Source organism: Otolemur garnettii, unplaced genomic scaffold, assembly GCF_000181295.1.
Source record: "Otolemur garnettii isolate 467f Iridium unplaced genomic scaffold, OtoGar3 scaffold00111, whole genome shotgun sequence".
Taxonomy (NCBI): domain Eukaryota; kingdom Metazoa; phylum Chordata; class Mammalia; order Primates; family Galagidae; genus Otolemur; species Otolemur garnettii.
In genome coordinates this window covers 4,784,269-4,798,049 of record NW_003852506.1, presented here as the reverse complement: position 1 = coordinate 4,798,049, position 13,781 = coordinate 4,784,269, and the positions used below count along the sequence as shown (strand labels likewise).

The following is a 13,781-nucleotide window of genomic DNA, read 5'->3' as shown; positions in this document are numbered from 1 at the left end:
GAGGCCAAAGCTCAGGAGAGTTAGAATCCTACATGCAGCCTATAATTTTCTCCAGACAGAGATCAGTAGCTTCTCCTTGAATGTTTTCAGTTTGTAGAGACTGTCAACTTTCTGTCTTAAACAATCTCATTATATTGTGAAAATCTCTTAATGTTAATAGTTTCTATACAACCTAAGTCTCTCACGATCACTGACGCGGAGTTCCTAATGTACCACGAGACCCTTGTCTGCACATTTCTTTTCCTGATTCCTACCTAACATATCTCCCATGAAGTCTCTAGTGCAGCTTTTTGGTTAATATGAAACATTTTTAATACTATTAAGATTTTGGTTTTTTATCAGGTCTTTAAATTTTCAAAATATTACAAGATTGCAAATCTTTTTGGTTACATGTATCAATGTCCACCATCACCAGGGTGGGGTTCATCGTACCCATTAGGTAGGCTTTTGCCCATCCCCCGGCTCAATTTCCCCTGACTTTTACTTCCCCCTGTGCACAGGTGTACTCACTGGTTAGTTCCCATTTAATATTATACAGCATAGAGTACAACTCCACCACGAAGAAGGGTAACTAAGCCCTTCTGCAACAATTTGCATGAAACTGTAGAGCATTATTTGAAGTGAGGTGTCAAAGATTAGAAAAACACACACCACGTGTACTCACTGTGAATATGAAGTATTTCTATCTCCTGCCTCCTTTTGAGATTTAAGCTTCTCAAGCAAATCTCAAAGACCTACCTTGCTTAGTGGATACGGTTGTTCTGACCTCTCCTCAACTATTGTGCCTTGTTTCTTTCCTGTGAGAGAAGATATTCGAAATATGCTCGTCCTCTCTGGCTGCTGTCCAAACCTATAAAAAGTTCTGTCCTCCCCCCTCTGTCCTCTTGCTGTTAAGAACATTACCACTTTCTTCAGTGACTCTGGATCTATCCCTCGTAGTCATCATTTCAATTGTAAAATCAGTATTCTTTAAAATTCTGATTTGGAAGAGGTGTTAAGGTTCAGTTAGATTTATCTGGTGCCTGTATCATTTAATTTCCTCATAACACCAAGAATAAAAATAGTGTGGTAGACTAAAGCTGGAAATCCCCTCCTGCACCAAATTTTTTTTCTTTTTTCTTTTTCTTTTTTTTTCTTTTTTTTTTTTTTTGGAAATTGTCACATATTAAGAAATCTAATTCCTTGTAATTCAAACATGTTCTAATTCTGGCTCCTGGAACCAGGAAACCAATTTTAGCCTACCTTCCCATAACAACCTTTGAATGTGTATAGAAAATCCTCAGTGCAAACCGCTATGAGGTACAAGAGTCTTTCTTCTAGCCTTCTCTTTCTTTCCCCTCCTTCTCTGAGCTTCCTTTGCAAGTTTTCTCAACTATTCTCATATCCTAACATGATATCTTTCTGCCTTCCCTCCACTGTCTGATCCACTCATGCATTTTTGGAGTGGTATAGAACTTGTGTGAATGTGTAAGTTAGTGTCGCCCTAAATTGCAATACATTTTTACATGGTAAGAAATAGCATACATTTGAATTTGTGTGTTTATATAAATTTTGATAAATAAGCATTAAAGATATTTGAAAGTTTCAAGTATTACACAAGAACAAATGGGTGAATAAACCAATAAACATCTTAAATAAAATCCAAACAAATCTGAACTCTTTACAGCACAAAGCTGTGTGTGGCCTCCTCCCACCTCCCTCTTCTGGCTTGCTTCTTTCTGTGTTCTTACTTATACACTGAGTGTAGTCAGGTGGGTCTCTGTACAGTTCCCAAGCTTGGTAAACACCCACCACCTCCAGTCCTTTGCAGTTGTTCCCCCCTCTGTATGAATCATTCATTCCCCAGTTCTGACACCTACTTCTGCTGAGATTTTCAAATCCCAGCTTAAATGTCACTTCTTGAAAGACACTCACCTGATCTTCCCATTGAAAATAAGACCCTTTAACTTCTTACAGCACACCACTGTTTATTTTATTAATGATTATAAAAAATAACTGACAATATTGTTTATTTATTTTTATTTAGTTATTTGGATGTCTAATTGGCTGTTTAAACTTCTGTCTCCCCTGCTAGAACATGTCCTCTGTGGGTACAAATACTGTTAGTTTTTTTCAATGTTGCATTACAGCCCAACCAAAAAATACAGGCAGAGAGAGAAGCCACGCTTATGGATTGTACTCAGTATCATTATGAGGTTCATCCCCTTAGAATTGATCTATAGATTCAACTAAGTCCCTATCAATATCTCAACAGAATTTTTTTTTAGATATTGACAAGCTGATTTGAATATTTAGATGGATCAGTCAACATATTCTCATGTATGTTTTAATTCATCATTGGCACATACTATTTACATATGTTTATGGGGTACAATGTGCTAAATCAATGCATGTATTGAGATAATTACTCTATCCATCACTTTAAACATTATCACTTATTTGTGGTGACAACATTCAAAATGTTCTTTTGTAGACCTCTTGAAATTACAATACATTGTCATTCGCTGTTGTCACCCTATTAATAGGATACCAAAACTTATTCTCTCTAACTGTAATTTTTACCCACAGTCAAAATAATTTTGAAAAAGCAATCAAGGTTGAAAGCTTCACTCTACCTTCCATCAACATGTACTATAAACAAGACCCTGCTCTAAACAAGACTACCTAGTATTAATGAAAGAGTGAACAGTAAGTAGAAGTCGGAGGAATAAATCAACCTTAGCTCCACTAACATAGTAGTTGCCCAGATTTCCAGGAAGGACACAGATACTAAAGTCAGTGAAAATTCTGATGGAAAGGACACAAAAAATTGCTTTATTGATAAGATATCATTTGTTTATTGAAAAATACCATTTTCTCTAACTACAGGGTATTTATGCTTATGATTGAAAATTCGTTTATTGAAAAGATATCATTTTCTCTAACTACAGAGTATTTATGCTTATGATTCATACAAAACTGAAGAATAAGAGAACCAATAATTTTCGTTTTGAATATAATAAGAGTAAAATCTTCTGGAGCCTTTATATATTCTCAGTCTCAAACAAACAAGTTCTTTGAAGCACACCAAGATAACATTATAGGCATGCCTTATATAGGCATCCTCTGGGTGGAAATATTAATCTTAAAATATAATTGTAGAAGCTTGTTCTAGGATGATGTTCTAGCAGCAAGAGGAAGGCATCTTTTGTAGCAAAATGGTTGCTAGATACAGCAGCCATGCCTTAATTTGGCTAGCTTGCTAATTACTAAACATTTCATAAGTGATTTAATAGGAGCCCAATGTTGCCCTAAATACAGAAACTCTTCAGTACTTCACGTTATAGAGTTCCTATGAATCCAAATACCCATGAATATAATATTCTGATACTATGGTCTCTCCTGTGGCCATCCCTCAATACATGCTTATCAACTGTAGTGTCCATTTAGTTCATTCAATAGTTGTTAAATGTTTTATAAATTATAAATCCCTTCAGATATTTTTATCTATTTGATCCCAATGAAAATATGAAAGAGGTAGGTAACTTATGATAAATTGAAGTACAAAAAGAGGTTAAGAAACTTACTGAAGTCAGGCAGCTTATATATTACCAAGTCCAAGTATTTCTTCTTCTTTGTTATGCTACATAAAATTTCCCTTACTGTTAACAGGAACCTCATTATTCCTTATAATGATCCATTGCACTGTGTAATTATTCTGTTATAAACCCCACGTGCCTTATGATCTGCCATTATTCCCACTATCACTTGGGGATCCTAGATAAAATCTATTCAAATATTTTGTTCCCAAGCCACTCCCATCAAGTATGCTAATAGTTCCTCTCACTCTTTCATTCTGTCTCCAGAATGGTGTTTCCTTGAAACCCATTGTTACAACTGGCTTCCTAATCTCTACTATGTGCAGATATATTATCCTGGCTGTCCAAGACAACCACATCTCTTACTAGATAGTATATAAGACAGAAGAGGAAGTCTATTTTAATACTTTTTTATTAGTGCATAATAAATTAGCACAAGAGTAGTCACTTAAAACAATACTCACTCATTATGTCAGACTCAATTCATGGATTAGAACTCTAAATTTAGGCCAGCTGGGATCTGTGTTCAAGGTCTCACAATACTGCAGTCAAGGTGTCAGCCAGGACATCTAAAAAATCTCTTTGCCATATCACTTAATTAGAGTTGCCAAATTTAATATGTCCCCTAACATTGCACAAAGCATGCTCATACTAAAAAGTTACATTATTTATCCGAAATTCAAGTTTTTCCACCTTGTGTTTTTCTTTGCCAACCCTAAACATAACATAATCACAGAAGTTTTATATCCCATCATCTTTCCCAAAGTGAAAGACAAGTTATAGGTCCTTCCCACTATAAAAGAGAGGGAATCATATAAGGGGAGGTTTATTTGGGGTCAACTTTTAATTCTCCTTACCCACAGCTATGAATTTTTTCCTTTAACTCAGTAAGTGATTACACCTCCTCCAGGAGAGATTATGTCTATAGCAATATGGTTTTAGCATACACATTTTCAAAATGCATTTCCACTTTTCCCCATGTCTAGAAGGTTATTTCTTTTCTGGAAAGAGTGGACAACTCCTAGTCATTCTTCATATTTCAGCCAGAAATTTGCCTCTTTTTCAGACATATTCCTGACCCTTCTCTCTGCTCAATCTTATTCCTGCCCTTTCCTCTAAGTTCTTCCTCTGTACTTCCCAAACACTCCTGTATGTAAATGTTTTGCAGTAATACTCTGATCTTTGTGACCTATGGTTGTTCATGCAGTTCCCACATTTTGGAAAGCAAGGATGAAATATTTTAGTTCTCAGTTGGTAGCACATAATAAAAAGTGTAGTTTTAATAGGTGCCCAATAAACCTTTCCTACAGGAATTCATCTACTTCATAAGTGGTGGTTTTGTGTTTTCAAGAATGGCAATCGATCCATCTACCCCTTTTTACTCTTCTTCTTCCCGAGATTGTAATTTCTTTCCAAATTCAAGGAAATCTAGGAGCACTGAATTTATTTGACCATGGGTGGCTAAATTTGACTCCTGAGGTCTGACAATCTTCATAGATCCCACATGATGATTAGATTTCTACAAACGTATTATTATTCGCCTCTCCTTTTACAAATAGAAACATAAGAGATTCTGTTCCGTATTTCCCCAATATCATCATCACCACTTTTACAATCAGGCTTCAAAGCTGAAATTCATTTATAACCTATAGTGTCCTAGAATAGGGTTCAGACAAAAATAAATGTATTTATAAGATCAGGTAATTTTATCCCTTTCTCTGAATTTGTAACTTATGCAAAAAATAACTCTTATAGTGAGTGAGCACACCTAGGTTTAAAAACAGCCAATAACAGAGCACCTGATGAGGAATTCATTCCTGTTCCAGTTGGTGTCTCATATTAAAAAGAGCTCTTGTGTTGAGGAATTTATGGGTCATTACTCTACGTTCCTATCAACCTCATTAGTGCCTCTACAGAGATAAAGGACTCACCTGCAATACTAGTCTCACTAATTTTGTGACACCATTCTTTAAGTTATATAACTATACATCCCACTCTAAATTCCCCACAGTTCCAATTGCTAATCAGAAGGGAAGCCAGACACATACAATAGAGTATGAGCAGCTAAGTAGTATCCCCTCCAATCTCTGAGGAGGTTATAGAAATATTAAGACAGAAAAAATAAGTCAATAACATGTCTGAAACAAAATTACAAAAACTTGTTAGGACCAGCGAACCATGTTTATTTGGAAACATACACAATATAGAAACCTGGAAGAGAACAAGGCAGTGGATTTACACTTGTATTCTGAGATAAATGAGATCTTCTGTCTTCCAGAAACATCATGGGTAACTCAGTTGCCCGCAATGGCAAGGAGGATGCCAGAAAGACAACTAGTTTCTGCAGTCTTGTCGTCCTCTATTGAGGGGAATCTGATGGGATTATGAGACATTGAAACTGAAATAGCCTTGAAATGGTCCTTTAAGAAGAAAAGGTGCACTGCAGTTATGTTCTAGCAGCAAGAATAACATCTTCTATAGCAAAATGGCTGGTAACCACAGCAGCCAGAGCCAGAGCCGTATCCACAGCCATATCCACAGCCATAACTGGAGCCGTATCCAGAGCCATATCCACAGCCATAGCCAGAGCCATAGCCACAGCCATAGCCGGAGCCATATCCACAGCCATAGCCACAGCCATAGCCGGAGCCATATCCACAGCCATATCCACAGCCATAGCCGGAGCCGTATCCAGAGCCATATCCACAGCCATATCCAGAGCCGTATCTGCAGCCATAGCCAGAACCATAGCCACAGCCATAGCCACAGCTACCACATGAGTTTCTGTAGTAGTTGCAACACATAATATCTAGAGTTGTGTTTTTAGTAGTTCAGGTGGGAGATTTTGAAATCTGAATGTCTTCTCCTGCCCTGAGACCTTTATATACCACCAGAAATGGGTGGAGCACAGAACACAGACTCTGTTGCTCATTACCACAGCAATTTGCTTGTTAACAAGCTCATCATTCTAAGGACAAGTTTTCTGGGTAATTATTTACAGGATTTGGCCCTAGCCAGTCATGAGAACTATATGAAAACAGATGTAGCCTACACAGTGGACAAGTATGCTTCTTTTGAGTCTTAACATAAAAAATGTAAAGTAGGATGTTGTGTTTTTTATTATTTTTGCTGTTTCATTGATTAAGTTAAATTGTGTTAAGTTTAAGGTATGCAATGCAATGATTCGATATACACATACTACATAATATTGTGAAATTATTCTCACAATCAAGTTAGTTAAAACATTTGTCACTCTATCTAATTAGCATTTTTGTTGTTTTTTTTGTTTTGTGGTGAGAACAATTAAGATCTATTAGCAAATTTCCAGTATGCAATATGGCATTGTTAACTCTAGTTACCATACTGTACGTGAGTTCTCCAGAACTTATTCACCTTACAACTGAAGGTTTATAGGGTTTGACCATCTCCCCATTTCTCCTACTCTGCAGCCCCAAATGACCACCATTGTACTCTCTTTACCTATGAGTTTGACTTTCTTAGATTCCAGGTAAGCACCATATAGTATGTGCCTTTCTCAGTGCCTTATTTCACTTAGCAAAATGCTCTCCAGATCTATCCACATAGTTGTAAATGGCAGGATTTCTTTCTTATAATGGCTTAGTAATATTCCATTGTATGTATACATGCACACACACATACACATATTACACATATATACGGAGTGTCCATAAAATAGTTGACTATTTTAAATTGCACAGGAACTTTATGGACACCCTGTGCATATGTACACATATACCATAATTTCTTTTATTTATTCATTCATCACGCACTTAGGTTTTTTCCATGTCTTGATTATTGTGCCCAGTGAAAGTAGACATGCATATAGCTGTTTGAACTACTGATTTTATTTCCTTCAGCTATAAACCAGAAGCAAGATCACTAAATCATGTAGAGGTTCTAATTTTAATTTCTAAGTCTATATTGTTTGCCATGTAGCAGGATGAATTTAGATTCCTACTAGCAGTGCCCAAGTACTCTTTTATCCATGTCCTTACCAACACTTGTTATTTCTTGTCTTTTTGACAATAGCCACTGTAACAGGTGTGAGATGACATTTCATTGTAATTTTTGTTTGCATTTCCATGATCACCGGTGATGTTAAGCACCTTTTCATGTACCTGTGGTCTTTGTTTTTATACACATATCACAGATAAAAGAACAGAAACCAAGGTAATTAACTCTCAGCAGTTCAGTGGGCTCTCAGCTGTTCCGTGGTAGCATCAAATTGGTTTTACACCTATTATAACATCAAAGCTACAGCAGGACCTATAAATCATTTTTTCTTTCAGTTTTTCAAATGCAAAATATTTACTTCATTTACTAAAATTGTCACTGTTTTGCAACTTCTGACTTAGGTGTCTATCATCTGAATTTTCTTTCTCTGTAATCTTTGCCATGCTAGGTAAAACATCATGTAAACATCAAGCAGAAAATTCAACCACCTTTCACACTTGCTCCATAATTCTGCACCATGTGGTCATATTGGAGCTGCTCTTCTCATGCTTCAGCTTTCTCTATTGTCTGAGTACAGTCTTATGACCACTCTTCAAGTTAATTTTAGAAACTTTATCATTTGAGTAGAAATGGTGATAACTTTTCTAGACATCTTAAATTGTAGTCAATACAGGGGGAAAGCACTATAGATAAGAAACTTCCATTTCAAAGTAAACATCTTAGTTTGTAGGTTTGACTTTTAATTATGATTGCCCTAATCTTATCATTCTTTCCACTAAAACTCAATATTCAATATTGGCTCCACTTCTCCAAACTCCATGGCCCCTTTCCACATTAACATGTCACCTGATTTCCTCTCAAAGTAGTTTTAGCATGACAATATTTACCTACATGGATCTGTTGATAGTTTCTCTAGAAAACAACTCAACAGTATTATTTGATTTTACAAGAATTTTTGAAGACCTATGTCATTAAAGCACTATTCTGGGCCACAGAAACTATTTAGGGAGACAAAATTAGCATTTCCTTTGGACTAACCTCTGTTGATACAAAAAAAAGACTAGAATATCTGCTATCTTTGCATTTCCTTATCTGTTCTAATTGGAGTAAGATAGTATCTCACTGCGGTTTTGATTTGCATTTTTCTGATCATGAGCGATATTGAGCATTTTTTCTTGTATCTTGGCCATTTGTATGTCTTCTTTTGAAAAAAAGTGCCTGTTCATGTCATTTCTCACTTTTTAATGCATTGTTTGTTTTTTTTTCTTGGTGAGTTCCTTGTAGATTTTGCATATTTTGCTAAAGAAGATTTTTAACTTAAATAAGTTTCATTTATTTTTGCCATCAGTTAATTAACTTTGGGAGTTTTAGTCATGAATTCTTTGTCCAAGCCAACGTCCAGAAGAGTTTTTCCTAGGTTTTTGTTTAGAATTTTTATTTTTTCAGGTCTCACATTTAAATCTTTAATCTATCTGGAGTTGAGTTTTGCATATCATGAGAAAAAGAGATCCAGCATTATTCTTCTGCATGTGGCAAACCAATTTTCCCACCACCATTCATTGAGTAAGATGTCCTTTTCCCAGTGTATGCTTTTGTCTGATTTGTGGAAGATCAATTGGTTGTAGGTATATGGCTTTATTTCTGGGCTTTCTACTCTGTTCCACTAATCTATTTGTCCAGTTTTGTGCCCCACCATACTGTTTGGGTTACTATAGACATGTAAAATAATTGGAATTTAGGTAATGTGATGCCTCCAATTTTATCCTTTTTTTTTTTTTTGGAAATCCTATCAGACTAACAACAGATTTCTCAGCAGAAACCTATACCAACCAGAAAGGATTTATGTCCTACTATTTTTAGTTGTTTTTGTTTGTTTGTTTGTTTTGTTTGTTTGTTTTTGGCCAGGGCTGGGTTTGAACCTGCCACCTCCAACATATGGGGCCAGCGCCCTACTCCTTTGAGCCACAGGCACTGCCCTATTTTTAGTCTTCTTAAGTAGAATAACTGTCAATCAATAATTTTGTATTCTGCAAAGCTAAGTTTCATAAATGAAGGAGAAATAAAGTCTTTCCCCAACAAGAAAACACTAAGGGAGTTTGTCACTATTAGACTGGCTCTCCAAGAAATGCTCAAAGAAGTTCTAAACATTGAATCGAAAGGTTGATACTTGTCAGGATAAATACCCTTGAAAGTATAAAACTCACAGGGCTCATAAACAGTATTTGAAAATACAAAGCAACTAGTCAACAACATGATGACTGGAACATAACTTTGAATATAAATGATTTGAATGTTTTTTCTTAAAGGCAAGACCCCACCTCTACTTAAAAAGAAAAAAAAGTAGAAAAACTAGCCAAGCATTGTGGTAAACACCTATAGTCCCAGCTAACTAAGAGGCTGAGGCAAGAGGATTGCTCAAGCCTAAGAGTTTGAGGTTGCTGTGAGCTATGATGCCATGGCACTGTACCCAGTGTGACATAGAATATGTAAAAAAAAAAAAAAAAAAAGATATATATAGAGGGAGTAGTAGAATGAATAGAAAAACACAATCCAAATATCTGCTGCCTTCAAGAGACTTTTTATTATATTGTGATTGATTTCTAATGTGTATTTTATGCTTAAAGCACTTTTCATTTTGGACTAGCCACATTTCAAGAGCCCCATACCCTTATCTTGCGAGTGGCTGCCATATTGGACAATGAAACTTGCTCAAGAGACTGGAGAATTCCTCTGTGAATGTGGCCACAGATTAAAATTCTGTAATTTTCAGCAATATGGGTGAAATTAAAGGCCACTATATTAAATGAAATAAGCCAAGCACATAAAGACAAATACTGCAGTTTCTCATTAATATGTGAAAGTTAAAAAAGTAGATCTCATGAATATAGAGAGTATATTGGTAGTTGCCAGAGGCCAAGAAAAGGGGACGAGAGAGAGAAAATAAAGGGGGAAGAACAAATATAAATGTATTTATTATCATTGAATTGTACACTTAAAATAGTAAAGATGGTAAATTTTATATATATATATACACATGTATATTGTTAATAAGAAAATTTCCCAGTAGAGCTTACTACTCTAGCAATAAAATACCAGCTTATTTTCTCCTTTCCCTAAGTTCCTTTTCCTTGAATTCTATTTTCTCCTCTTATGTAACTGACCAATTCTATCTCTTCCTTTATGGCTCTGCTCATATATCACTCTCTTTTGGAAGCAATTTCAGAGCCTTGTCTAGCCTTCCTTTCCACATTCTGACTGATTTAGGGTTCTTCCTTGAGTTCTTCTTCGTAGCCCCATCATACCTGCAAGCATACCTGCTTTCATATGAATGTATGATTTACGATTTTGTGTCCCACTGAAGATTTTGAATTCTTAGAAGAAGAGACCACATTTTTTATCTCTGTCTCCCCAGACCAATCAAAACACATAGCTGGAGCATGAATATTCAGATTTTTTAAATGACTACAGAATAAATAAGTGATTTTACAATTTATAGCCTCTTTAAGGTATAATAACTCATCAAATAAAAGAATTTTATGTTTATTTATAAAGGAAATTTGAAGCTTAAGTCATTTACTGAATGCAAAAAGGTCTTCCCTTTCATCCAGAATGTGATTAATACATTAAGGCAAATATTCATTTTTTTCACCAGACTCATGCTACACATGGACATACACACACACACACACACGTAAGCCTTTTCTAATTTTATCATCAGTGTCTCTATTAACATTATCACCAATTTTTTTTTTCATTTCACATAAGCTGAAAGTCTCAAAATTTTCCTTGACTAAGGAAGTCACAACATTTCATGTTTCAAAGATATGTTTGTAAGGAATATTTCTGGGATGTATAAATTATTTTATACATGCTTAATCAAGGATATCTTTCCTTGTTTCAGAATGCCTTCAATGACAAAAAAAACCATAATGAAACAAAAAGTAATATTTTCAAGAGCCATAATTATTAGAATTACTTTCTGCTGTGTGTCTTACTAACTTTGAAATTGCAGTCTGTCCTCCATTCTCAGTTACAAGTGTTTCAGAAGTACAAACCATCCTGCTTATGAACCTGATCTCCATCAGATGGACAAATTCCACCCTGGACATAGCTGACTTTGGTTGTAGAGCCATCTTCTTTGGAGTTGGACATTTTGTGGGGTGTCCTAGCTCCAGGTGCCTCAGAGAGTCAAACTTTGTGTAATGACCCCTGTAGTGGGACAAGACAGTGACACATCTATTACTGCTGGTTCAGACACTGGTGCTCCTGAATCTAAAAGGCTTTTTCTGTTGCATGATTTAAACAATAGAGTTCCGGATGCTCAAATGAGGACAAAATACTAATGTCAGACCCCCCAAAGTAGTAAACTACTTTAGAAAGTCAGCCAGGCAGCCATACTAGAGTTTTTAATCCCATTTTCATGCCTGCCCCAATCCAAAACAAACTCCATTAAAATATGGGACTTTACTCATTTCCAACTAAAAAACATGGCACCACCTGATCATACCCAAAACTTAACGAACTTTTCCTCCTAGTGTGCACTTGGCACAATCCTTCCTAGTCTTCCTTTGATACTGGTGACTTTTTATTATCAGCTAAAATGTTATCACTTAAAATACCTCTGAGCTGTCTCTCTATACTGCAATCTTGATTCTCCTTGCCTTCAGCTGTTTCTGTAGCAATATAATTATGCAGAATTTATACTTAACTTTTACTTAACTTTTTACCTTCATCTATTGGAATGCAAACAATGGAGAACAGGAAATTTGTCTATACTTTTTTCTACTGTTCCCTGTGCCCTCTGTGTCTAAAATGATACTTAATGCAATATTAAATCACTTTCCTCAACCTCCAAATACACAAATAAATACCTTGCACGTCCATCAAATGCACATAACATGATAGTATATTTTTCATCTAACTCATCCTTTCCTTAATTTTTTTCTTTCTCATGCCTAATATACAAGTCTTACTCTAAATTTTAAATAACCCCAAGATAATTTCTTCTTTTCCATTTCTCCTTTAAGCACTCAGGCTATTTCTTCTTTCCCCGGGCGTTTGTCACAACCTCCCAAGCAGGTGTCCCTCCTCCTCTCTTTTCCCCTCCAGCTTCATTCTGGACCCTCAGTGCCATTTCAAAAGCACAGTTCTGAAATACTTTGTGAGGGCCAGAGCATGGTGGTCTGAGAGGCATTAATGAAGACAGTATTTATGATGCAAGCATAAGAAGGAATACTTGTATTAAAGCCACTAAGTACCTAAGGCTCAGCAAACATGTTATCCCAGTTTCCTGAAGAGTCCAAAACACTTCAAGAATGGAGTAATTCACAAGCAAGTACACAAAGGTTAGTTAAAAGCAAAGATCCATTTTTATTGAAAATAAGTAACTTCCTTCAAATGTTGATGGTATAGTCATTAACACAGTCATACAGAGAATCAGAGATGAAAGAAGTAAAGACGAACATTTGGAAGGATGACAAGATGATACATGGCTCCCAGGGCTACAAAGATTCCACTCTAAGATATTAGATAAGTTCAAGATTTTATCAAGCATGTAACCTTTTGGATATAGAAATCTTGAGACTTGGATCCTTAAATCAACATTATCTTTAGAAGTATCATTTCAGAAGCAAACGGTCCTCTGGAAGTGGATGGTTCAGCAGCAAGAAGAATAGCATCTTCTGTAGCAGAATGGCCTGTAGCCACAGTAGCCAAAGCCAGAGCCATAACCACAGCCATATCCAGACCCGTAGCCACAGCCATAACGGGAACCATAGCCACAGCCGTAGCCAGAGCCGTATCCACAGCCATAGCCGGAGCCGTATCCACAGCCATAGCCGGAGCCGTATCCACAGCCGTAGCCGGAGCCGTATCCACAGCCGTAGCCGGAGCCGTATCCACAGCCGTAGCCACAGGAGCTGCCGTAGTAGTTACAGCACATGTTGTCTGGAGGAGAGAGTTCAGGTGGGTTGCAAGAGGATGTTTCTGAAGTGTAGATGCCTTCTTCCCTGGGACCTTTATATACCATCAGTAATTGCCAGGGCATGCCATTCATTCCGTGACTTAACCAGAAAATATTTAAACAGCTATTATGTGCCAGTCACTGTTGACCATCAATAATGGTGTGCTTAATGTGAGCCAATTATTTTGAAGACTCCAGTTTTATTTAAAGACATCATTTTAATTTGCTTTGGCAAATAATTGTGTCAATAAAATCAGGTGCCTAGA

At 36.3% G+C, this 13,781-nt stretch overlaps 2 protein-coding genes across 2 annotated transcripts; both read right to left on the bottom strand.

Annotated features, from left to right (window-relative positions):
• Positions 1-6,031: 6,031 nt before the first annotated feature.
• Positions 6,032-6,382, bottom strand: LOC105887725 (keratin-associated protein 21-1). The gene has a single exon (XM_012809676.1). The coding sequence runs from the start codon at positions 6,380-6,382 to the stop codon at positions 6,032-6,034; it is 351 nt and encodes a 116-aa protein (XP_012665130.1).
• Positions 6,383-13,209: 6,827 nt separating this feature from the next.
• Positions 13,210-13,494, bottom strand: LOC100962394 (keratin-associated protein 21-1-like). The gene has a single exon (XM_012809675.1). The coding sequence runs from the start codon at positions 13,492-13,494 to the stop codon at positions 13,210-13,212; it is 285 nt and encodes a 94-aa protein (XP_012665129.1).
• Positions 13,495-13,781: the final 287 nt, after the last annotated feature.

Coding starts and splice junctions, on each gene's coding strand:
- LOC100962394 (XM_012809675.1), bottom strand. CDS start 13,494: ATGTGCTGTAACTACTACGGCAGCTCCTGTGGCTACGGCTGTGGATAC.
- LOC105887725 (XM_012809676.1), bottom strand. CDS start 6,382: ATGTGTTGCAACTACTACAGAAACTCATGTGGTAGCTGTGGCTATGGC.